A 26,545-nucleotide genomic window follows, 5' to 3' on the forward strand; every position below is an offset into this window, starting at 1 on the left:
TATTCTCAGCTACATCTCTTTTTATAATACAGCAGATACAGAATGCAGACTTCTGCTACTTATATGGTAATACATATTTGCAATAGTAAGATCAATGTAGGAAAATTTTGGAATTTACTTGTTAATAAAACTGCTTATAAAGTAACCATACAATTGTAACAACTATAACTCTGAACTATTAAAATGTACAGAAAGACTGTTTACACCATTGCACATACTTATTCCCTTTGCTTCAAAAGACTTGTGAAATATGAATAAAATTTGTCAAATTTTACTGACAGCTCAAATATGTATGCACAACGTGCATATCCATGGAAGCAAGGGGAAACGAAGTGTTGGCGTCCACCAGGAAGGCTGCCAGCAGCACTCCAAAAAAAATATACCTTGCTCTTCTTCCCACCCCCTTCCCACCTGTATACAGGCCAGTAGATTAGTGCAGAATGGATGAATACAACTTTGTTTTCAGTGTTCTGAAAGGACAAAAGAAATCCTCTTGACTTTTATCAGCAATTTTAGGTCAACACAAGTTAGGTCTAATATTGTAAGGCACTTATTACTGCTTGTATTGCAGTGGATTGAGTCTTAAGGCATTTGTTACATCAACAGAAGATAATAATGCTTTGGAAATTTTTGAATGAGACAGCAGTTCTAGTATGTGACTATTTCAGCTGATTTTCCCCTGCCCACCCTGTGGTCTTTCTAAAACATTGTTTGAAGATATTTTCCGTTGAAACTCCGGTTCTTGGCTAGCTTGTCAACAAATGTGATCAATATCATCAGGTCGTTCTGAGGCCAAGGAGTGATATATTCTATTTAGGGCGCAGTAGAACTGGTTTTGTTTTCACCTGGAGCTTCCCTGACTTCCATGACTGCTCACTGATCGAGAGGTGCTGTAGCGTTTTTTCACGATCATACTGATGTAAGCTTTCATCAGCTTTGCAATGTCAACCACCTGCCAAGAGTATAAAGAACAAAGTTCTTAGTAAGGTAACAGTCTATGAATGAATTTCTTTAGACACTAACAATAGAAAACTGTCAAGCTTTCAACAAGACCCTTTTGCAGTTAAACTAAAAACACTCAGCACTTCTATCCATCTTATTATGTCTTCCCTTTAGCTTTACAGGGGTCTTGAATAAATCTGTAACAGTTTGCAGCAATTACTTGAATTAATAAGTGGTCTGATGGCTATCAGAACAGAAAGATCATAGTAACAAAACAACTTCTTGCTCTTACCTCACTAGTTTCAAAAAGCAGTTCTCTCTCATCCACCACGATCTTGTAGGTGTTGGCAAGTGGTGCACCAAATGACAAGATATGTTCATACTGGAACACCTCCAGAGGCCTTCCTTCCCCACGCTTGTAGACAGAAACGGCATCGGCGCTGACTCCAAGCCACAACTCTTGTGGGAATCCCCCTTCTTTACACTAAAGAAAAAAAAAGTAAGTTAACGGCAAGGGGAACAGCGGGAGCCACACAATACTTACTGTTGATGTTCTTGTCTGTAAGCATTTTTTAAGAAGTGCATATTGCTTGTCCTTCTTTGAATATAGCTTTTTACACATCTTAAGTTTGTTTGCAACCCACTAGGCTAGCATTCTGTCTCCCTGTTTTATGGTTAACAAGTGGATTTAAATAGCTACAGTGCTTGCTAATGGGAGTAGGCTTTTTATAGCTAACAGTTTATTACATCAGCTGTCTAAGCTTTGTGATACCATATTCGTGGTTTCACTACTCTGTAATGAAATCGTCACGTATACAGTATAAACTGTAGTTTGAATGTTCAGATGGTCTTACCTCTACGTCAAAGAGTGTTGAACCATAGCCAGGCCATTCCTTGATCAAAGCCATGTACTTTGCCATAGCCTGCTCTTGATTCATCCTCTGGAGTTTTTTCCATTTGTCAATAATACTAGTCCTGCAAGCTGAGATTTCCTCTTTGACCCACATGTCTAACATCTGATCCTCCTCAACCTTCTGTTTGCTGATAGAGCCACTGCGGAAACTCCTCCGCAGTGTTCCTTCAAGAAAGCTGGCTCGTTTCTTCTCAGCCTTCTCTGCTGCAGTAAATGTTTTGGTAGACTGTGTTATCCGAGACTTCAGTTTTTGCAAGGGATAGACTTCCTCCATTTCTGGCACAGTGGTATGCAGAGTGTAATCTCCCTGAAGGTACTGAAGACGCAAAGCTGCAAGGACCTGGAGAGTTTCTTCAGGAGCAGGATAATGTCCTTTAATCACTGCTTCATGAGCCTGTCAAGGGGGAAAAAGGTAGTTTTTTGTGTACAAACCAGTCTTTGAAAGGAATAAGAGAGAAATGGGGAGTAGATTTACTACCAGGCAAACCCAGGATCTGAAATAAATGATCCGTTAAATAAACCAAATGTGGTAAATCTCTTGGCAAATTTGTTAAACTGGGTAAGACTGTGTTTACCAGAAGAACTGAGGCAACTGAGGAACCTGCTGAATGGGAATTGTGTTACCGGTACAGCTTCTCCTGAACTCACATACATAAGAGCAACTGAATTACTAAAAAGGAAAATAAAATGTAATGGGGAGAAAATCAGGATCTAAACACCTGACTGAGAAGAAACCATCTGTGTTCAAGGACATTAGGAGTTTCACTAACCACTATCAATAACCTGTCTGTGAAAACTGATGTTTCCACCCTAACAAGCCAAGGTGTTCTTTTCATATAGCAGTAGTGGAGCAAACAAACACACTTCACACAGTTGATGACTGACATCAAAAGCAGACAATTACAAAAAACAGGACAGAATTGATGTTAGAATATAATGTCACCTTTCCAAGGTATTGCTGTAATATTACTGCTAGGGATTGAATGTGCTGTGCTTTCAATTGAAATTCTACTGGTCTTGGCAAGACATAAAATATTTGGCTGAACACTAGTCGGCACAGAATGCTGCATGAAAACAATCTGCTTCAGCAAATGTGCTTGTTTTAGCTGCTCATACAGAAAACTATCTGCATTTGCCTCTTAAACCAGGAACATATTGTAACAGATCGGATGCAGAGCTCTCATGGATTTTCTTCTTGCTTTTTGAACTGAAGTGCCTCCCAAAGAGGCACTAACTGACTGACTCCTTTATATGTATAACCAGACAGACAGAAGGACAATGTTTCCAAGCCCAACCAAGGCAACCTACTGCCAACCTTGAGCCAACAATAAGCAGTTCTGGATGGAGCTACAGTAGTAGTCTCTGGAAGGAGACTTTTGGTAGACTCATGATGTAATACAGTGCCTTAAAACCTAAGCTGTGAACAAGGAAGAAATACTCTATTACAGTGAAGATGTTTCTGATCCTGTCGAAGGGAAAAAGCTTTCTTACATATGAAAATGGATGTCAGCTCTTGATGACATCAGGTTTGTTTGCCAACAGACCTTCAGTGTCTTGGCATTGCAAATAGCCAGAAATCAGAAGTCTTAATCATCTACAGAAATTTTTATCTGCCTCTAGTGCCCACTTGAAAGAAGCTGACAGCTGGAAGAATTTTCAGTCATTTGCCATATAGTAAAAAAGGAGAAGGTCAATCAACAGGAACAAATGCCACCAGTGAGTTTCTAAGCAACTACAGGACTTGATATAATAGAAATCCAACTGCTGATGCATTTAATTTTCATTATAAATCAATTTAACTTATTTTATGTTTTGTCATATAGCCTCATTCTGAGCTCAGCATGTTCATTAAGTGGATTTCTGCTTATCATAGCTGTCTTTCAATTACTGCTGAGACTGGACTGATTTCACTATGGTGCCTAAGAAATAATCAGTTTTTGAAAAGATGAAAAACTATTTCTCAATTAGTTCTGTACAGCAGCCAGCATGTGTCTTTTAATGATTAATTTGCTTGCCAATTACACATTTTTCACTTTATTTCTTACACCTTCTTCAGAATATGGTTCAATAAGAGGAAAACTAAAAGCAAGTATTACCCTTTCATGCAGCCTAGGCCCAGTTATCCATTTTTTATCATAATACATAAAGCAATTCACAAGTAATATACAAGTAAGAAACACAGAATCATCAAATCATCAGGGTTGGAGTAGACCTCTAAGATCATCAAGTTCAACCATTAACCTACCACTCCGCTGTAACCCCTAAACCATATCCTCTGGTGCCAGATCCAGATGCCTCTTAAACACGTTGAGGGATGGTGACTCCACCACCTCCCTGGGCAATTTATTCCAGTGCCTGAACACCCTAACTGTGAAAAATGTTTTTCTAACATCTAATCTGAATCTCCCTGTCCCCTGTCTCAGCTTGTGACTGTTCCCTCTAGTCCCCTCACTGCAGGAATGGCAGAAGAGACCATCCTCCACCTCTCTTAAACTGCTTTCAGGTAGTTGTAGAGAGCAATGAGGTCACCCCTGAGACACCTCTTCTCAAGGCTAAACAAACCCAACTCCCTCAGCTGTCCCTCATATGACACATGTTCTAGACCTTTTATGAGCCTCGTTACCTTTCACTGGACTCACTCCAGTGTCTCAATGTCCTTTTTAAAGTCGGGTCCAAAACTGAACACAGCACTCAAGGTGTGGCCTCACCAATGGTGAGTACAGGGGATGATCACTTCCCCAGTCCTGCTGGCCACACTATTCTTGATACAGGCCAAGATGCCACTGGCCTTCTTGGCCACCTGTGCACACTGTTGGCTCATATTGAGCTGGCTGTCCACCAGCACTCCCACTGCTTGTGTAGTAGTGCATATAATGAAATAGGAGCATAATTCAAATTCTCTCTGTGCTGCCTAGATCTTTTGCTTTTTTCCTCCTCTTAAAAGTGCCTTAAAACAGAATCTTTGTCCTTTACCTGCTCAAACATAAAGGCAAATTCCACGCTATCTTTTGGGACATTTTCTGTGTCCAGGAAGCAGTAGAGCTTGAAGTAGAACTTCCAGTGCATCTCCCCAGCTTCAGCAGTGGCAGCGAGCCTGCACAGTTGTGTAAAGAGAGAGAGATCAGATCTGTGAAATCAAACTTCTTTCTAAATTGACACCTGAGGACCCTAAGCAAGGCATTACTGAATTTTGCTTTATTACACCTGCTATCCATCTGGTATTACTGACAGGAACTAATTGTTTCCAGCAGTATACCTGACTGATGTCCTTAGTGGGCTGTGGTGTCTGTGTGTATTTAGAGCCTACAGCAAAATCAAGGACTTAGAAATGTTGACTCAGTTCTCAATCAACTGTTTCTAACCCAAATTCCCTTAATAAACTTTGATTTGTGGCACAGTCAGGTGTTAATAAAAGCAACAGTATTAAGCCCTGTTATAAAATGGAATTGTGCAACTTTGTAGACATTCCTTTTTTCCTCCCTTATCACATGGATACAGGAGAGTGATTGCCATGCATACAACATGAGGATGTCAAACAGGTATTTAGGCTTATATTACATTACAGTGCTATGGGTGGTTTTCATTTTACTGGTAAGAAAAATGTTGTGAGATGTACTGCAGTACATGAAGTTAGGCAACAGGTAGTCAGAATGGCAATGACCGCCTGGAGTTCAGTTCTCCCAGCCACAATGTGAGTAATGGTGGAAAAGTTTGTAGCAGCAGAAAAGAAAATGTGGAAGTAGTGATGAGGAATATAACTCTACTGGTGTCAGAGCAGAGGAAAACCAACACAAGTGAATAGGTAGCTATTATTTCTTTTAAGAAAAAAAAAAAAAAGATGTTTTTGTTCCAGAAATGGCTATGTGTGTAATTCAGCTCCATCATCACAAACAAGCAAGAGAATGAGAAAATTCAGCATTATTGACATTGAAAATTTATTTAATTGCTACTTATTAGAGTAGAGAGAGAGATGAAGAGGCACACTCACTTTTCAAACTTTGCCAAGACGTCAGCTACAATGGTTCTGCTTTCAATTGCTTTATCAGTAGTTCCGTTGTATTCAAACAAAGCAAACATATTTCTGCTATCCTCCATGGCCAAGCCACGAATTAACTTTTCAACCACCTAATGAAAAACAGCACATAAAACCCCCACATAAAAAAAGCATGGAAAAGCAGCACCATAGAGTAAGTCATAAATAGAAGAAAACTCAGAGCTAAGACTAAAAACGCTGCTAACTTGTTCTCATCAACATTATTAATTGTTGTCAAATTCCACTTTAATTTTTCTACCAAATAATGCTGATTCTTTCAGAATATGCATGTGCTATCTCCTGTCCAGATATAACCCCTCTATTTCACCAACTCAGCAAGAGTCTTCCAGTATTAGGAGGCAACTTGGCCTTCATACACACCAATATCTACTGAAGTTATTCCAGTAATGCCTGTGCTGAATTGCTTAGTCTTTCTTGTAATTCTTCCTCTAAGAACTATAATTGGGAAATCCTCTGCAGCATAAAGACAGTTTTTATAGCAGAGATTTCTTCAGAACATACTGGGGAGTTGGAGGGACAGCTCTGTAAGCCTTCCCTCCCCTGAAAGGAGAGACTGGTAGAGAAAGCCCTGGTGCTTCCGAAGTTTAATGCTACTGCTGCCTGGAACTGGCATGTAAAGGGACACACTGACTTTGTTCCAAAGGTGTTCTGTCACCACTTCTCACCTCTCCAGCTGTAGTGTGTGAGTTGATTGTAATCTTACAGGAGCCCCCACCATGGCAATAGACTGTTGATGTCATCTCCTGCCTGCCGATCAGTGCTTCTATTTCATCCCGAGATGGCACAAACTCTCTGCATTTGGTTTTCTTCAGAGATTCATAAGTAAAAAGTGCATATTTCTCCATTTCAGTTCCTGGAAACTGGTCACGAACCCTGTGAGACAAAGATTATTACTTTAAGCTGTCCGTCTGTGAAACAGGAAGTTTACTTATTAGAGCATTATTACTTCTGTATCCAGTACTCTATTTAATTGATGCACTCCAAGGTTTATCTTCACTGTCAGGAAAACATTCTAACTTTACTAAGGGATAACTTAAGTACTTTCATCATTTTGTTCTACAAACCTAAACAAATGAAAAACCTGAACTCCATAGCTTTAACTACAGAAATCTTGTAACGACTCATATTTGACAGCAAGATAACTATGAAAATCTTGTTACCAACTGCACTTTCTGTCAGTCACAGTTGAATGAAGATTAAACTGCACTAAGGTACCACAGAAGAAAGCAATAAAACATATTTGCTCACTTCTGTTGTAGTCTCACTTAGGATGCCTGATTTCTATTCCTGATTTTCTAAAAGAATCTCTCTAGACTTTACTGTTCAGCAGCCCGTGACAACTTTAATGAACCCAACTCTTAATTACATGAAACTGTTGCATTTGGGTAGTTTTCAGTACAGAATGTTTCTATAATACTTCCAGTGATACAATATCAGGTTCTTAATGCTACTCAGGTTTAACTTATCTGAAAAAGTACAGTGATTTGTGATCTGAAGGCATAAAAAGATTACTGCAGGATTATGGAAATACTCTAAGATGATTATGCATCTACAGTGTTGAAACCAGCCTATAAATGTATCAGCTGCATTTTTTGGAAGTAGGAGGCTAGTTTATGAGGTGAGTTAAGCTGATCTATGTTGAACTTTTTCATTTTAGCAGTTATATAAAGACCATTTTCCCTGACATTAATTTGGTTGAAAGGCATATTTTCAGTGTTTCACAAATATTTATAAAGCAATTAGATTTAGCAAAGTGATTGACAAAGTCGATGCTCTGGCACAAGCACAGACAAGACTTTTAAATTATTGAGAACAGTTTGTTGGTGGGCTAACTTTCCTAATGACACACTCTGCATTATTCTGCTGCATCACAGCAAGAGGAAATCCACATATTGCTTAATGCTGGACTGCCAACAATGATTGATTTTGTTTTAATAGTCACTAATATTTTAAAATCAGATATGCAATCAAGACTTTTTAACCTCAAATGCATCTTTAAATATGAGAATATTCTTTTCTGCATCACACATACCTCATAAAATTAAGGTAATCAAGATGAAGAATTTTCAACAGATTGATTTGGACAGTTGAGGATGCAACCTGGGGATACAGGCTGCAAGTCATTTCAGTTTATACAGTCACAAAAAGCCCCCCTTTTGTCAGCATTAACAACTGCATTCAGCTTCGTGGGGTTTTGCTTGGTTCTTCAAATGAGTGTAATTCCATCTAGATCAACTCATACATGCTTTTCCTACTACATTTTCTATTTGATTCACTGTTTAGCATAACTAAGTGAATGCATCTTCAAGTCTCACTTCACTACCTTACAAGCTGTGGTGAAGAAAAGAGTGAGTGAAGAAACTTCTTTTCTTGCTTTTGTTTCAAAGCTTCTCACCTTTTGAGATGAAACTTGAGATATTTGAGGATGCTGCGACTCGGCAAAAATGTGCAACTCATGCAGGTGAGTATTTGCCAACTATACAGGTTCCCCACGCTCCCAGGGTTAGGCACTTTATTGGTTTGCTTGATGAGCTGACAGTAGAGCTCATCTCGGAGAGGTCGTAAATCATGTCCTGTTTGGAGGATGCCTTGGATTATAGGGATGGGATCAGACATAGACTCCAGCTGCTGTAAAGAATTAAATATCTTGATGGCTTCATCCTGCAGAGTTGTGTAGCCTTTGTCTTTCAGCACTACAAAAGAAAAACAGGGAGAAAGGCAATTAGACTGAGATATGTAAGAAAAAATACTTAGGCTTAATGTGGGAATTGCTTAATGCTACTCTGTGACCCTTATTATGCAGAATATTAGAATGGGTATTTTCCATTTCAAATGTATGATGCAAACTCATTTTATGACCTATTTTTCTATTTGTTCCGAATTTAATAAAATCCCATTTTGTCATTTTCTCACAACGTAACCGAAAAAGCGTATCTTGATTGATGAGTTTTTGTGATGGAAAGTCTTCCTTTCACAGCAATGCACACTGAAGTGTCATATCACTTTTTCGCTGCCACATGACAGTGCAAATCTGATCAGATTGTAAGTGAGATAAAGCAGGACTGGGGAAAATCACAAGTGGAATTCATGGGTGGAATTTCATGGGTGGGAAATCACTTCACCTATGGGAAGTGACAAAGATACATGGCACCATTTCTCTCTACAGTAACATTTCAATTAAATCCAAACAATGGTACTAAACTAAACCATTGCTGTGACACTGCAATTTACTTTCAGAATGCTGGAAAAGGTAGTGATTGTTTTTGTGCTACAGATTATTCAGCGTGGGCTAGCAACTTTTACAATCTCCTTACAGAACCATGGAGTTCTTAAGTTTGAGAGATCGAAGAGATTGCTCTGATACAGTACAGACATAGATTAGGAAAAGCAAAGTTTCTAACCTGACATAATATTACAGGAAATACCTAGAACTCAACTGCAAGTCAAGGCAATAGGTGAGCACCAGTCCATCTTTGGAGCTATATTTAGTATGGAAAGACTTTGTCAAGGCTTTTACCTCAGAGGGTGCTAGCTGTTCCTATCCATGGGGAATAGAGAGCAACCATGCTGCACTCTGGTGTGGGACAACCCTCTCAAGTGCCAAGAACAGAACTGTGCTTTGCCATTGAACAGGAGGAGAGGTAGGAGAAGGGAAAGGTTTGTCCTAGGATTTTCCTTGTCATTTGAACAGAAAGGTATCACTTGAGTTACCAGGAAATCTTACCTGAAATACCTTAACTATTAATCAGCTGTGACCTCTCACCCTCCTCCCAAGGATGAGACTTGAATCATATCTTGTTTAATATGCAGTTGCAAACTAAGATAACCAAATCCATTTAAGAACACCACGTTCACAATGATCAATAGCTCTGAACCATTCATTCAAAAGAGACTCCTAAGTTAGTGGTTGAATCAAGGGTATTAAAAGATGTGATTTCACCCATTTCAGGAGTTAATGAAGCATTTATTTTAAAAACCGTGTAAACTCAAATGTTGTTTCCCATAAATAAGGCTTCCCATTACATCTGATGAATTTACACTTGTTAATTGGAAGTTGTGGCTGCTGCAGCTCCTCATATGAGGTAGGAACAGCAATGATTTTAGAAGGAGCATATGATTCAAAGAGACTGAATGAATTGGGTTAAGTTGCTTATTTCAGTGCAATACTTTTCAAACTCAGTCTTCTTAGCTGTCTTGCCAAAGGCAATAGCAACCTTCCCTTTTGTAACACTCTTGCAGGAACACCACAAGCCCATGGCTCTATGCTAGGCAAACTGCTATTCTCTACCTCCCAAAAGAGAACACGGAAACTTGTCTGTTTGTATTATAAACATATATTTTTCTAGCATTACTTCACTGTTGCCCAATGATTTAAAAATACCATCCTCTTATTCAGTCTTTCATAAGGAGAAATGTTTCTATGATTGAAAAGCTTACAGTTTAGATTGATGTCCCCATATGGCAGTGGCAGTAATGGTGAGTGCAGCGGATGATGAGTGTAACGGAGAATAGGGTTCCTCTTATAAATCTGTTCAACCACATCAGCATTCAGGCAGTTTTCCTATTGGAGTAAGAAAAAAGCAGGATTTGGGGTCCAGCATTAACAATAATGCAATGTTTTGTGACCTTAGGTTGGTTGTGAAAAAGTGAGTTGTCAATGTTACCAACACTATTTGGTGCTAAATCTGGTTGTGGGTATTGTGGCTGCCATGGCATGTTGTGGGCTATGAATGCTCAGTGTCTGCTAACCTCAGGCCCTGGATAAGCTTACTTTATCTTTGCAGAAAAAAATAAACTACAGCAGAGCTGCAGGAGACCAAAATGATGCTTCATAACAATTTTTGAAGTGTGTTTTCATTTTACAATCATTTTTACTCCAGTATTTCACAATTGGAATTAAGACATCTGTATTAGAGTTTTATTTGCAAGTATTTCTCCAACATAACTAACTGGTCATTTTGATTAGAAATTGCAGGAGTTACCATAACAAAATAGTCCAGAGAAAGTGCTTCTGTAAACCTGACGCACCCCCTCTGACATCTAAATACAGCTCTTACTGTTATTCTTAGGCCAAGTTTGACAGATGTGTGACCACTGTCTTCTATCAGTCCTGAACTTCCATATGTCTCCTGCTCTGAAGAATAGCATTCATAGTCTTGGAATTGAGGACTTAATACTTCTTTTCCAGGAGAGAAGAGGTAGCACTCTCTCAGGGAAAAGATCAGTAGCAGTTCTTCCCTCTTGCCTGTTTTTTTGGTCTCTTCTGAGAATCATCACCCTCTCCCATAAAAGCACATTAAGCTAGAATCTCCAGGACATTCTCTGGCTATGAATGCTGTGTCTCTGACTGGACCATAAAATGGTAAGCATTAATTGAATACGTTTCATCACACAGGAACATGAGATTCTTAGTCCATGCTATCATAGAACAAGAAAGAACTATAGTGAGAAAAAAATCAGAAGAGCTGTCTAGTCCACATCTTGGTGTGCTGCTCTCTGTAGACATAGCCAAACATGTCTGCTAACTCATGAACCTGCTCATTGTGCTCTACTGCCAGGTGTAACCATGTCTGTCAAGTTACACAAACCAGTAAAACTTGTTACTGTTTTCATGGAAAAAAGTTATCCCTCTTGCCCTCCAAGTTGCACTTCATACTTTGCTCTTCTACTGTTTAGATAGAAATTCATTTATCAGGTCAGTGAATGCATTCAGGTTTCACAATTTCAGTCCATGTCACTGTGTGATTGAAACTTTTATTTCTGCTTTATTACCCGATATGGCAAAGCCAAAACAAAAAAGAGTTAAGTAACCATTCTTTCTCACCCCACCCCATCCTGTTTGTGCCTACCTTGATATCCTGGATAAGCTGCTGAGTTGGAGTATCAATCGGCGCTTTCGTGTCGATCACGTTCTGGATGGCACTTGACCAGCGTGTTGCCTCATTGAGCAATTTGGTATAGAGACGGTAACAGTGTTTGCGTCCGTACACAGTTACATTCCAATAACCTAGCACAGCAGCAACAAATATTAATCACAAAAGCTGCATCTATCTGAAAGCAGCTGTAATCCCATCAGATTCCAAGTGCTGCATCCTGGATCGTGCTGGCAGTTTTTCAGGAGCTAAGAAGTTGTATGAGTTATTAATTATCGCAATGCAGGTACTATGGTATTAAAGGAGATTCTCTCCTTTCAAAAAGCATAGAGTAACCTCAGAGTACAGCTACCATCATGCAGCCTCCCATTTTATCCAGTAATCTTAATAAAAGCGACCATAATGCAGGGTTATGGAACACTGTTAGCATCTTGTGGCTTGTGAAGCCCTACTTCTCCAGTCCTGTCTGTAACAGGAAAATCTGAGGGAGACTTGCTTTGTACGTGAGAGCCTTTCATCATCTGTTACACATGTACGAACAGGTATAAAGCACAAACTAGCTCTTCTGTAAAGATGTCATTAATTTCACACCAATGAAGTTGCAACTACGATAGGAAGAGCATTCCAGTTCATATTCTCTCTCTGCATCATTGTATAGGCTTTTTATAAAGCAGATTCAATTAAAGAAAATGTATTTCATCTTTCACTAGTGAAAGCCTCTTTGAAGTGTCAGTGGCCCAAATGAGATAATACAAGACTCTCAACAGTTGCTTCTCATTTGCAAACAGACACTTCTGAGTTGAAAACCAGTTTTGAAAATGCACAGCAGAGCTGACCTAGGTGTAATATGTAGGTTACCACAAACTGGACTCTTATTCTGGATCTCCCTATACCTGCTCTACCAATGTTAGCCCTCATAGTTTTTCAGCACATAAAATAATGTATGAGGAGAATGGTTACCCATATGTCTTTCCTGAAGTCTTTGATGTGTAAGTCTAAGTGTTCACACTAACTTAGCAGCAATGTCAGTCTATGGTAATCTGAATGCTGGTGAGAACAAATTTCACTCCTGTGCACATTTATCTCCATTGTTCACCCAGTAATTCCCTGTAAAGCACCTCAGTGACCTGAGAACCTGATTTGTTCCTTGACTGTACCCATAACAATCCATTTAAAATATTCTTATTCACTGTTTGCTGCATTACTAGGTAGAAGGACAGCAGGCAACTGAAGGCATATTTGAACAAGAGCAAATAATTACCTGTCTCTTTGAAGATTTTTTCATCAGGTGGGACCACTGAGCAGAGGCTGTTCAGGACCAATGTGCCCAATTTCAAAGCATTTTTCTCTGAACTCTTGTAGTAATCCAAAGAATTGTGCGTCAAAACAAACCAACGCTTCTTTAGTTTTAATGAAGACATCTTTGGGTTGTTCTTTACTTCCTTGTGCAGCCATCCTGTTACAGACAGAATTTGGATTACACTTCTTTTTCTTAAATAGACTTGGACAAAAGTATGTTGCTAGAAGTTAGTTGTAGACTTTCAACAACAACAAAAACACGCTAAACAGTAAAAATCTCAAACAATGAAATTATAAAGATAAAATAAAATTTATATGAAAACTTTTCAATTTTGATGCTTCCCTTGAAAAATTCTTTTGTCAACTTACAAAACCACTTTTGTTATCGTTACAATGTTTTCTTACATTTCACAGGAGGAATGTAACTTCAGCTGTATTCATCTGTGAGTAAACTCCACTGTACAAAGATGAGGCTCCAACACTACCATGCTACCCAGATTGTATTGTAGGAACAATCTCTTCAAAGCATCCTGGATGTTATTTACTTTGTTACTGCCCCACTCAGTCCTTACCCCGCACAATGAATTCTTGTCCTTCCACTCTAGTGTCCCCCTTTGACCTCTGGAGCAGGGTTATCCAGTGATGCATCTCTTCAGGAGTGTCAGCATTACAGTGAAGAACACGATTAGCAGTGATGATCACAAAGGAATTGGGTCTATGAAAACAAATGATGATTGAAAAAGCCTTTATACTCAACATATGCACTGTTTACCTCACTCCCCATAATCATAAACACTGTCCATTGTTTGCATTTTCTGTTCAGACAAATAATATCTACTTCTAAAGCATTATTTATTTATCAACTAAAAGTATGCATTTGAAAAGACTCCATTATGTTAGATTCACACCAAAATGCAAGAGCTCTAAATGGTGGGAAAGTTTATGTTAAATCGCAACTCGTTCTATCTCAAAATAAACCTGTGGTGAGAAAAACTTCCAATCTCTAATCAGCTTTGGATGTGAATCAGAACTCTGTTTCAGGGTCAGATCTATTTAGAGTGTCTGCTTCAGTAGTTACATTAGCTAAAACAAACTACAGTTTACAAAGGTCTATAGTGAAGCAGCATGTGAACACAGATTCTCTTATTTTTAATGCAGCACAACCCAGTTCACAGGGAACACAATCTGTTTTTAATGAGAGTCTGGCTTTTACCCAACCCTACACCCGGATTCACTGAAACATGAAGAAATAGCCCAAGCAAAGTGTGCTGATGGCTCTCTGGATTAGACAGACAGGTTCCTCAGCCTACAAACACTTGCTTTAACCCTTTACCATTAATTTTTCATCCTGAAGCACAGAGTTTTTAAAACAACTGTATCAGATGTAGAAAATGGGAATGATATAGTCTGGGCCACCCCACACATGAGAAGCTCACGGGCCTTCCTTTTACAGTTGTTGGAGGAAGGTAACTGGGTAGAAATTAGAACCAATCAAAAACTGTTTATGAGAATGGAGAGGTTCACCCAAATATGATACCTTTCTCCAAAACTAGGGTGCCACTTAAAAGCTAGATGGATGACAGGATAAAGGACAAAGTAAATGCAACTATTAGGAGGAAAAATTAGAAAACTGTGTGAAGTGTGGTATACAGTAAAGTGAGTAACAGGAGAAGTGTGTAAGTTATGTTAAAAGTTATCTAAGTATTACCTACAGCTAGTGCTCACCAGTGCCCTTGAAGGGTGTTAGGGAGTGATTAGAATCCGATGCTTCGGCCACAATTGACTATGGTGCTGCAGTGCTAAGCTAGTTAGGAAGGGTGATGGATGAGGAAACAAATGAGCATGTGAAACCAACAGAGTTTTGTTGGCCATTTTTAAAAATATGTGAAGAGGGGGCAGCTTTAGATTGAGCTACATGCAGCATGCTCTAGAAAGCTGGATAATGAGATATACAGGACAGGAGCTGTAGATGAGCTGTAGCAAAAGAACTGAAAAAAGAGAGAGTTAAGGTTAAACTAAGGTAGATCAAGCTATCAAACAGGAGGTTATGACCAACAGCAGTCAACCTTCCGAGCCCTCTTGTTCCTCCCAGGTTTAGGAACATGATGGAAACCTGGTTCTTGGGATTCTTTCTGAATACAGATTCAAAGGTCTGCCTGCTCAACTTCTCTCTTTTGAGCTTGCAGTGGTGGATTCATAAAAATAATCTATTGCCTATATTAGTCAAATTTGTTTCCTAACTGAAAAACCTTCCGTCACTGATTTAGACTCAGAAAACTAATAAAATAAAAATTAAAAAATTACAATAAAACAGAATCTGTGTGAAAAATGCTTGCAAGAGAAGTGCTTAACTTAAATTAGCAAGAGAAATGCTAACTTAAAATTGTGAAAGCTCTGGACATTTGTGTTGTATTGCTTAGGAAATGTGGGCTTCTAATCACTGTTACTTCTGGTACCAGTGTTTTGGCAAGCCAAGGACAAAGCAGTAACTTTAAACCAGCTGTTTCATGTGTGTGCAATGAGGAGAAACTGGAATGAACTCCTACAGTTCAAACAGCATCTCACAGCCAGTAGGAGCTATTATCTGAACCCAAATTACTTTTTACCCCCCAAAAACTGATAGTAGTTCAAGAACTAAGAATATTTCATGCTTTTGTTGTTTTTATGCTACATTGTCTTCTTTGTTACCAGATATTTTTATTCTGGGAAATAATTTTCATCCCTGATGAATGCAACACTCTTGCAGGAGAAACTGAACAGAAAAAATGGTAAAATTAATTTTTCTGCCTACTATATTGCTAATGCACTCCAAAATCAGCTGCTCTTTTTTTCAGGAGCATTACTTGTATAAATGAAAGAAATATTTAATCTTCTACTTTTGGATCACTTTAGGAGCTGAGAATTTATCTATGAAACAGTGTCAGGGAAGTTATTAAAGCCCCCCAAAATGCACCATCATTCCTGTTCTGTTTTTTAACATGTGGTGTTTAGTACTATGAAAAGGAAGGCAATAATGAATCACTTTAATGCATGAGCTCTAGAACATAGAGACTAAAGTATAAAGTATCTGATTTTGGCTAACAAAAGGAGGAAAAGAAAGTTACCATGATTGGTTCTGACTTACCTGTCTGGATTGTCAGCAGCACAGACAGAATCAATTAGTCCAACATCGAGTGTACCCTATAAATAAATATCCAACCAGAGAAAGAGGAAGACATTTACAATTACATTCCTCACAGTCCTCTTCTGAGACACAGGTGAAAGGAGCAGCAGCTTTGATCAAGCAAAATGAACTGCAGGTTTGGGCATCAGTTTCTCTTAGCTATTATAACTGCTGAGGGGAAAACTAAGACTTGGATGATTAGATCCATTACAATATTATCTGTAGTTATGCTGGAGGCAGCTCAAAAACTGCTCTCTTCTATGCTTCCAAAGCTGCTTGAATTTTAAACCAAAAAGCACCACTCCAATGGCATCCTCTCAGAACACGCTTCTGAAGGCATTAAGCAGAAGTTTTTGTTTCCCTTTGCTTGGTATTAGGTTCCAAATGTATTCCATTTATTCCCAGTATATGTTACCCAGAATGATACACGCAGAACCAGAGAAATCTTCAATTTTCAACTCTTGGGTTTTTAATTTACTCATTAACTGTATCTTTGCAAAACTTCAAACTCCATCATACACTGTAGTTTGATAGGGAACTGGATCAGAAAAAAACCACCCCCAAAACCAATAGTAATTATTCATGAAGTTGAAAGATGGGAATCAGGAGTCACACTCTCGTCTTGTACAGCTACAGGACCAAGGACATGGAGGCTCTAGCCAGTGCCACATTTAAGGGAACCTAGGTTGTGACTCTCAGAAGCTGTGGCCACCCCATTGCCCGTTTTCTAAAAATACTTGCTTTGAAAAGTTCTTCAGATTTAGACTTACCACAGCATTCTGTGGATTTGCCTGCTCGTCATGCATCTCCCGGATCTCTTGCTCTGTGGATGCATGGACTTGACTCAGTACACTAAACCACTGGCTGGGGAGAGAAAGGCAGCAGAGTAAGTAAAATGCTGCTTCTGCACAAGCCTTCTGTCACCTTTGTTCTGCAGAGATCTAGCAGGTTCTGCAGGTTTTCAAAACTGCTTAATATTCCTTTAGTCAACAGGCATAAAAGCAGCAAAGCTTTATGTCAGTTCAAGTAATACTGGGTACAAGAAAGTCCCTCCAGGACTCCTATCCAAGCTCCTGTCATACCTTTCTTCCTGAAGACAAGTACCTTGTACATTAAGTGGCATCTTTGTAAAAATGGTGTAAGCACGCTGAAACATCTGAGTGCTTAAGAGAGTATTTGTAACATATTTCACACTTTTAATCTGGAATTAAATACATTACTAGCTACACACAAAGTCTTTAATGGGAAACCCAACATTCAGATTCTAAATTCTGCTGCACTCATAGCATGACTGGTAATAGTTTCTTATAGTGCAACTTCTGCAAAGACCACCCAAGTCCATCAAGTCCTCTGCAGAAGCACAACTAAGAGAGAAAAAAGAATTCAAACCCCAAGCAAATACCTCTACAGTTTTTGTTCTCTGTGGAGCACTGAAAAATGCAGCTGCTGGAAGGACCAGTGAAGCTGGACCAGAGCAAATTTGTGCCACTCCAGTGGCATTGTCTATCTCCACCACAGGAAAGCTGGCAGAGATATTTCCAGTACTTCAGTCCCCAGTGCCGAGCAGCAATTGCAGATGCATTTAATTCCAACCACACCTTCTCCTTCTGGGAAATCTCTATCCTTCTGGCACTTGTATATGATAAAGCTCAACTGCTCTAAGCAATCCCACTGAAATCTGAGGGCAGAGCTTGACCTGTTTGGCAGGTTCCTGAATGCCATTCTTTGAGATATGAATTTGCCATTCTAATGAAAACCTCCTGGGGCCAAGTTTTCAAAGGGCTCAAAAGCCCAGTCTTTAAAACAGACTCCTCACTTCCCTGCAAAGGCTCCTCCACCACCATGGGTTTGAGGAAACAAATGCAAAACTGCTGGATTTAAATATAAAGTTACCTTTTCTGCAATTGCTTATAGTCACAGAATTTATGCCTAGGTCACTGAAGAGCTGCCTCCTTAACTTCTGCATTCTGAAGCCAACTGGTCCAAACTGCCAAAATAGCTTGAAAAAACCTGTGTAGGCTGTCATAGAATCATAGCATCAACCGGGTTGGAAGATACCTCAAAGATCATCAAGTCCAACCCTACCGTGGTTACTAGACCATGGCACTAAGTGCCACATCCAGTCTCATCTTGAAAACCACCAGGGATGGTGAATCCACCACCTCCCCGGGCAGCCCATTCCAATGTCTGATTATTCTTTCCATAAAATCCAACATCCTACCTAACATCCAACCTAAACCTCCCCTGGCAAAACTTGAGTCTGTGCCCTCTTGTCCTACTGCTGGTTGCCTGGGAGAAGAGACCAACCCCCACCTGACTCCAGCATCCTTTCAGGGAGTTGTAGAGGGTGATAAGGTCACCTCTGAGCCTCCTCTTCAGTATCATCACTGTCACATCCTAAATCCTTTCTATCAGCTTATGCTTTCATTAGAAACAGTGCAAGGCATGAAGGAAAACAAAGATTCAGACTGCCAGACTATAAAGCAGATGAGAATATATTTAGCTCTGATTATTTTTTTAAAGACTCAGAGATACCCACAGAGAGGTTGTGCTTAACACTTACTTTGCTGGATGTCACTGAAAACCCCTCAAAATGGGGGAAGGGTCGTCTAGAGAGAAGGAACCATCAGCTGAAGAAATTGAAGAAAACCAAACCTCATCTACCAAAAAATTCCCACAAATTAAATTCAGTTTTCCTTTTTCAGGCTCAGGAATTGCAAATGTATTTAAATGTGAATCTTCTATTTAAATATAAAAAAAGACTTCATAGCAGTCTATGCACATTTACTGATAATTTATTAATGGATTTTAAAGAACAATGCAGAGTTTTCCTGACTTTATGTAATCTTTGTATAAACAACTAAAAAGAACTGAATCATGGCATTTTGTAAAAGACAATGACAGATTTTACTTGTGCTTTCTTCCCTCTCAGGACCTCCTTTGTCTTTCAACTGAGTCCTAGAACCCAGGAAAAAGACAGGCTAAGTGTTTGAAAGGAATAAAGCCTCAGCAGCAGCTGCCCACAGAAGCATAACTTCTTTCCTGAAACACACTTCCATGATCAAAAATAGTAATTCCTCTTTTGGGGGTCTGTGTCATGTTTCTCTTGATTTTTCCCTTCATGCGAATAAAAAGCATCTAGTGCACATGCAAAGTATTTATCCAATAGCAGATCCAGACCTAACACAGTCCAATGATTCATACTTGACTTTTAACAATGCCAAACCTTAAGGAGGTTTGCCTGTCTGCAAATCCTTACACATCTCCCTCATTAAGTCTTTTGAGATGACTGAGAAAAAAGAAACATGAAATACACTGGTAAAAGGTAATTTACCCTGGATGGTATGATATGCATACTATACACAATAATAGTGTATAGTGTCTCCTCCTCCATGTTTAAGAAAGAAATGAAAGGGATACATGGCAACAGACAAGTTTGTGTGCTGCTAATTTCTTATTGATCCCTAGGGCATGTACACAAGTCTAATAGAGGAGGTTTAAGCTAGACCTTCATTTTAAAATATACTTACATCACGCAAGAATCTGAACAGTAACTGCTAGAAAGCTCCTAAGTAATTTCAAGAATAATTTGAAAGATGGCTAAAAAAATGAAGAAAGATTCTGCATTGTAAGCATTGCTAAATCTATACTCAGTCTTGTGATATAGGAAGGTGTTCTCCCTTTAAAAAGAATAGGATATGAAGCAACTCTCGAGGCTTTCAAGCAAAGTAGCTCACGTGATGTTGACAAAGGCATCCTGTATCGTGGCCTTGGGGCAGCAAGGCAGTGGGTAATAAGCTTTGACTATGAAGTTAACTTTATTTAAATGCTTGATTTTTATGGGCAAGCATATTATTATCTTTCATGAACTGTAGTGTGGGGATTTTTTAGTTTTAAAGATGCTCTACAACTGATCTGACAAGTCAGGCTTGCTCCTCACCTACTGGCCTTCCCTTATGGTTAGATACAGATCCTTTAGCAACAAAAGAAAGACAATTTTGAAATCAGCAGAAAGGGAAACACTCTCTTGAGCAGTCTTCTGATTCATGAACACATTTTTGCCCTAAAATCCAGTGATGGTGTTACAACTTTTATCTGAAAAAGATTTAGGCTCTGCGTAGGCAAACAGATCTCAACCCTAAAGAACAAAGTGCTTTATTTCAGGCAGATTACAGGGTCTTAAATATTGATTTGACCTATGCAGCTGAACACAGCAGGATAATGCACATGACAAGCATCAGTGGCTAACAAGTGCCTCTCTACAGACACACTGTATTTCAGAAAGTTGTTAGTAATAGATGGGTAACAGCCAAATTCTAGCCAAATTTTCATTGGCAGTCTGTCTGACTCTTCCCAGTAATGGTCTGCCACAAGATTTTCTCCTCAGCAGGCCTTTCAAAAAATGTGTTAAATGCAATATGCTTAATGTAGCCTGAGTATTTTGTGACAGCAGCCAAACAAATTAATGACAAGCGTAAGTCAGAATGGCATAAAGGTCAAAAAGGAGGGGAAAAAACAAAAGAAAAAGAAGACAGGCCTGATGATTTTCATACCTTGCATCCTCAGGAGATTCAGCAATTAAGTGGTAGGTCCTATCACCCATTATTAGATCAATACCATTTTCCTTGCCTGTATTATCAACAATCTCCCTGAAAAAAAGGAAAACACCGAGACTGAACATTACAGATCATCAACATTTTGAAAATTCAGTTCTGCTGAGAGACTCACAAACTACTGATAATTAAAATAACAGCAGTCAGCCTTCATCAGACTCATTTGCAAGACTCACAATGTGATTGATCAGACAGTATTAATTCACCAAAGTACAGCTGTGTTTTCTGCCTATACAGTACAAATAGTCAAACTATTATGAACATCACTGTACCAAGTTGAATATTCTGTTATCATTTCAACAAAAATCAAAGAGAAAGCACTATCAAACCTCAAGAGAGGCAAGGATAACTGAGTTGAGAAATGGATATATTTCTGAACTGGCAGCATAACCAAGTGATTTTTGGAGTGGTAAAAAGAAAGCTGTTGAAGATTAAAAAGAAAAGCAAACAAAACCTGGATTAGCGATTCTGTGTGGCTGTGAGTCAGCATAGAGACAATTCCAAACATGACTTCCAGAAAAAGCTGAGCATTCATCTGCTGAAAAATTACATCTTTCTCATTTTTAGTTTGGATATCTTAGTATTGTTATATTGAACAACTGTGAACTGCAAGCATGAGATTTCTAAGAAGTAATTTAAGTATTACATCAGGTTTCCCTGAAGCTTAAGAAATCACTTGATTTACTTTTTGCTGGTTTACTCTATTTGTCTGAAACATTATTTCCTTAACTAGCTATATTTCCTCATCAGCTATACTATTCTTATAAATCTCTGTCCTACAAACAATATATGCAAACTCTGCTTATCACACTTAGGAGGACAATTTATCTGCTATCAAAACAAAAGCTGTAATTCTGTACTGTTTTCTTTTATTTGGTTTCCTCCCCTCCAAGTAACAGTGTCCAGCAGAATACCCCTCCTTCATCTGTGTTTTAAGTGAATCACCCTAAGATTTTTAAATTTGAACCAGGTCCCTAATATGGAGTGGTGAAGTCGTACACTATGTTAGGAATGCACTCAGTAAATGTTAAAGTTACCTAAAAAAGCTATTGTTTATTTTTTATGACATACAACTCTTTAAATACAAGTACTCTTTCTTTTAGCCGTTTTAAACACAAATAGACATTGACTGAACCTAGAGTTCAAGTTAGGTTCAACAACCTTTACCTGACAATTTTAAAAGAATGTTCAACAAAAAAATATAGGGCACAGTCAATGAAGCAATGTGTCAACAACAAAAGAAGAAGGATTAAACATATTGGGAAAATATGCTAAATAAATGCTATGGTACATGAGACAGGGTCAAATCAGTTTCAACAAAAACATTGTGGTAGGTTCTTCAGTTTCTATTTAGAGATTTACTTGACAGCCAGCAGCCCATTGGTTTTACAAGAGCAAGGGAGGATGCTCACTGAAACTATTTACCTTGTCCTGCTTGAAATCAGGCATAAGCCAGGACTTCCAAAAAAAAAGGCTAATCTAAGATTTTAATTTAGTTTGAGTTCTCTGTTACAGTAACAAAATCAAATGGAGAGTTGTAGATTACAAGGAGCAGAGTGGAATCAAGCAATTACAAGCTGTTTCTATTTCTTTTTGCCTTGGAAGAAAGTTTAGGTACTCTTTATTCAGAAATGAGACTACCAATGTTAGCACACTCTAATTTTTAAATTAGCTAGGTAATCCTAAATTGTTTAGAAGGAAATATACCATCCCTTAGAAAACCTTTCTGATGCATGCTCCAGGAAGCATAGAATTTAAGGGATAGGGAACTTTAGTTAGCAAGACGTAAGTTATTAGGTTAGGTGATTCTATTTCTTAAGTGAATATACGCATTTTAAAGAATGTTCTACACTACCACAATTATTTCAAACATCAAAAAAATCTAAATACATACAGAGATTTAGCTTTGACCCATGTGAATTTCAATATATTCAGGGCCTATTAATTCCATCCTCTTCATTCTAGGTTTGCCTGCAGCTACAGACTTGGCAACATGCCCCAAATTGCCTTAGGAATCATTACAGACTAAGTAGGGCCTCTAATATGGGAGAAAGCATAGATGGGTTCATTATAACAGCAGTTTTCTGAAGTATTTGGCACTGGCTTAGCTCTGGAGCACTCTGTAGACTTAAGAGAGAGCCAAGTAAGGACAACACTTGCTTTCAAGAACTTCATCACACACACTCGTGCTTGCATTCACACAACTTGTAGGCAGGGCACTCAATGTCTTCCCAGATTAAGCCCTGAGAAGTACTTAGGAGGAACTACGGCTAACATCTAAAACCATATAAACCTACTTGGCAGTTCGGACATCCACAGCACCCTTTAGCTTTTCTTCACTGTCATTTTCAAAGTACATCAGCCTGGACTGTCTGAGAACAAACCATCGTTTCTTCCAGTTCCTTCTGGAAAGGGTGGATGATCCACCCCCCTTTTTGTGAAGCCAGCCCTGCTTAAGTGCTTCCTGCTTGGAACGAAACCACAGGAAGGTCTCATCTTTCAGGACACACCAGCGTCGCTTCCATGTGTTTATTAAGCCACCTGGCAAGAGACACAAATGTGGGTTTATATGCAGTTAAGACAAACAGCTATATTATAAAACAGCAATTGTGACCACACCAGGACTGGAAGATGCTGACCAACTCTGCATATCCTTAAGGCCACCGATATTGTTGTCAATCTAAAAACCCTTAAATTACAAATTATAATGTCTCTACATTACAAAAATATATGTAATGTATATATAATTACATATATGTAGGCATAATATATATATAATAAATAACCATAGAATCACAGAATTTTAGGGGTTGGAATGGGCCTGACAGACCATCTAGTTCCAAGCCCCCTGCCATGGACACGGACACCTTCCCACCAGACCAGGTTGCTCAAGGCCTCATCCAGCCTGGCTTTGAACACTGCCAGGGTTGGGGCAGCCACTATCTCCCTGGGCAACCTATGCCAGTGTCTCACCACCCTTACAGTAAAATACTTTTTCCTAATATCTAGCCTAAATTTCCCCTCTTTCAATTTGAATCCATTACCCCTTGGCCTATCACTGCAGTTCCTAACAAAGAGTCCCTAATAAATTTCTGAAAAGTCTTACTGCATATTTGGATTTGATCTTTTAACAATGTTTTCATTGTATTTCAATGATAATTTAAGAAAAATTTAGTGTTAAAGTCTTTCCTCTCTCCAGGTTATTAGGAGGCAACAATGTTTAACTCAAGACCACAAAACCTGACAAAGCTAGGTTTAGAGTACACCAGTGTTAGCTCAGACATAACAAAGTGTGGCTATAGAGCAGACAATGCACCTTGCACTGTAGTTACATCACAATCATAAAAACCTTAACCATACACTCCTGATATCCCACAAAAACTTCCTGCTAGCTACATCAGAATATAAGAGACATACTAGTGTCAACTGCAATATTTTCCTCACAAACATAGCAGTGCATACATTCATCACTGGTCCTATTCCAGGAAAATAAGTTATTCTATAGAGATGGGTAATGATTCACAGAAGATAAACTCAAGAATTTTGACCACAGAACTCCTGTGTATGTTCTTTCAGTCTCTCACACTCCTTTCCTACATGTAGCCACCTTCTTGTCTTCCAGATCCAAAGTGAAATTCAACTAAGGTCAGTCAAATTGGTCTGCAATACAGAATGCTGTCTGTGTTACAAGGTTTTGGGAGCAAGAATCAGATTTCCTCAAAATTTGGTAAAATTTGACTTTGTGAGCTATTTTTTTGTATTTATATTTCATTGTTTGCAAGCCAGCAAACATGTAAAATGAAACAGAGGCAGCCCAAAATACTGATCTTTGCAGAAAAACACTGCTAGATGTAAGCCACTGCAAGTAACTTAATTTTAGGAGAGCTCAAATTAAAGCAAGTCACTTTTCCATCATTCTTTGAAAAATAAGAAAATAGTTTAATTCTGTAGGAATTGGAGTGTAAGATATAATAAATATTTCTGGTTATTTTGTATGTTGAGCAAATTCTGATTCACCCAGTACCTTTCATGTACAGAAAGCTGTGAAAGTAGGGCAGGCTGACACAGCTATAGACTGAATCCCTCCGGTAGGAAAGTTCATCGTCTGTATCAAACCTGGAGTCAAAATCTTCTTCACTGTCTTCGAACTACAGAAGAAAGGAAATAAAGGTCAAAATCTCTCAGGAAAGAGTTTAGATAAAATTGGTTTAGAATCTCTAGTTAAAACATTTTATCATGTATTGGAAGGATGTAATTCCTGGTTGGTTTTCATCCAGGTAACAAAGGAAGGAGTACATGGTACTGAGTTGCAACTTGAACTGTTTGATTACACAACAAATGTGTGAAGCAGTTTTGCAGATGCTCAGGAAAGTGATCCCTTAGCAAGAGCATGGCCAGGGTATGCTACCTCGTGCTATCTCCCTCCATCACTGATGTGCTGTGGGAAACAATTTAGAAAAGTCTTGCAAACGAAACATTCCACAAGCTGTGGTAATAGTTCCTCCACCCTCACCCCAAATAGCCAGAATTTCTATTCTGTATCTGACACACATCTAGAGTCATACAACAGGAAGGTGGTCCTCAAACAAAGATGCTAGAAGTGTTTTCATTTCAGGCAAGAACTGTCAACTTATCCCAACACCCACGTTGGTTCTTTGACTGTTTTTCACTGTTTCAACTGTAATAGATATTCTGGTGTTAGAAGTTTTACTTCTAAACAAGTCAGTGTTGCTGAAATACCTTTCCAGTTTCCCAATCAGATATTCTACAGAAGTATTCTCTGAGTGGTAGAGGAAATCATATTCTTTCAAAAATATTTATAGGAGTAAAGACCACAGTATACTCAGTAAGCAGCACTGAAAAAGAGCTCCTCAGTATGAGTGTCTGCCTCAATAATTTTAACATTTGCCATCGTGTGAACTTTACTCTCCCAGTAATCTCAAAATATGCCTGGCATTTCAGGGACTTCTGCAAGCAGCTGATTCTTCAATACTGTTGCAACCTGCATGCATAACTGAAAGTGTTTTCCCTGAAATCAATTCCTCAACATGCTACCTGGTACCCCAAACGCACAGAGAAGAATTTTGCTTATGAATAGCATCCAAGGCCATGCACTGAGCTTCTCACCAAGCAACAGTTCTGCATTAAAATAGCTAAGACCATATCAGTGCAGAAGCTCTGAATTGCCTCTAATGCACTCACCCCAGTGGCATCTAGATGGCAACAGACAACTATTTCCATACACACTCTAAGCAATTCAAGCTACACAATGCAAGCTTTTCTAAGAATAGCTACAGTGTCTCTACGGCTGCACAGGAGTGGAAAAACCAAAATCAGAAAGCACATATCAATTATTAGGTAATAAGGATAATGATACTTACAGAAGACTGAGCTCCTTCAGAGCTAAATCGATATGCTCCAGAACTATTGTATGTCCCCACTGAGCATCGGTAGTCCGGTGACCACTGGCTACTGTGGGAGTTAGAGAAGGTCACACTGCTGCCAGAAGTAATAGCACCATCTTCGTAATCGTCTTGGTCGTAATCATAGTCTCCGTCGGGAGAAATAAGTTCCACAGAATTTGGGGGTCTACACGATACATTTTCTGGCATGCAGTATGTGGATTCACCGCTTGAAGAGTTGTGGAGACTGACTGTATCATGGGCAGGAGGTATAAGCATGGTGTCG

The 26,545-nt window shown here is 38.9% G+C and overlaps 1 protein-coding gene across 1 annotated transcript in view; it reads right to left on the minus strand.

Annotated features, from left to right (window-relative positions):
• Window positions 1–663: 663 nt before the first annotated feature.
• The window catches only part of LOC103802104 (unconventional myosin-X-like), a 126,392-nt gene continuing 100,510 nt past the window's right edge, over window positions 664–26,545 (minus strand). Inside the window, 17 exon segments of the mRNA XM_009074557.1 lie at window positions 664–952; window positions 1,235–1,426; window positions 1,797–2,249; window positions 4,829–4,949; window positions 5,844–5,980; window positions 6,575–6,782; window positions 8,305–8,602; window positions 10,347–10,470; window positions 11,759–11,916; window positions 13,044–13,238; window positions 13,654–13,796; window positions 16,206–16,261; window positions 17,015–17,108; window positions 20,798–20,893; window positions 23,155–23,398; window positions 24,882–25,005; window positions 26,239–26,545. The exon segment at window positions 26,239–26,545 is cut by the window's right edge and continues 5 nt beyond it. Of these exon segments, the coding sequence (XP_009072805.1) occupies window positions 842–952; window positions 1,235–1,426; window positions 1,797–2,249; window positions 4,829–4,949; window positions 5,844–5,980; window positions 6,575–6,782; window positions 8,305–8,602; window positions 10,347–10,470; window positions 11,759–11,916; window positions 13,044–13,238; window positions 13,654–13,796; window positions 16,206–16,261; window positions 17,015–17,108; window positions 20,798–20,893; window positions 23,155–23,398; window positions 24,882–25,005; window positions 26,239–26,545 (3,061 nt within the window). The 3' untranslated portion in view covers window positions 664–841.

Source organism: Acanthisitta chloris, unplaced genomic scaffold (assembly GCF_000695815.1).
Source record: "Acanthisitta chloris isolate BGI_N310 unplaced genomic scaffold, ASM69581v1 scaffold22005, whole genome shotgun sequence".
Classification (NCBI taxonomy): Eukaryota; Metazoa; Chordata; class Aves; order Passeriformes; family Acanthisittidae; genus Acanthisitta; species Acanthisitta chloris.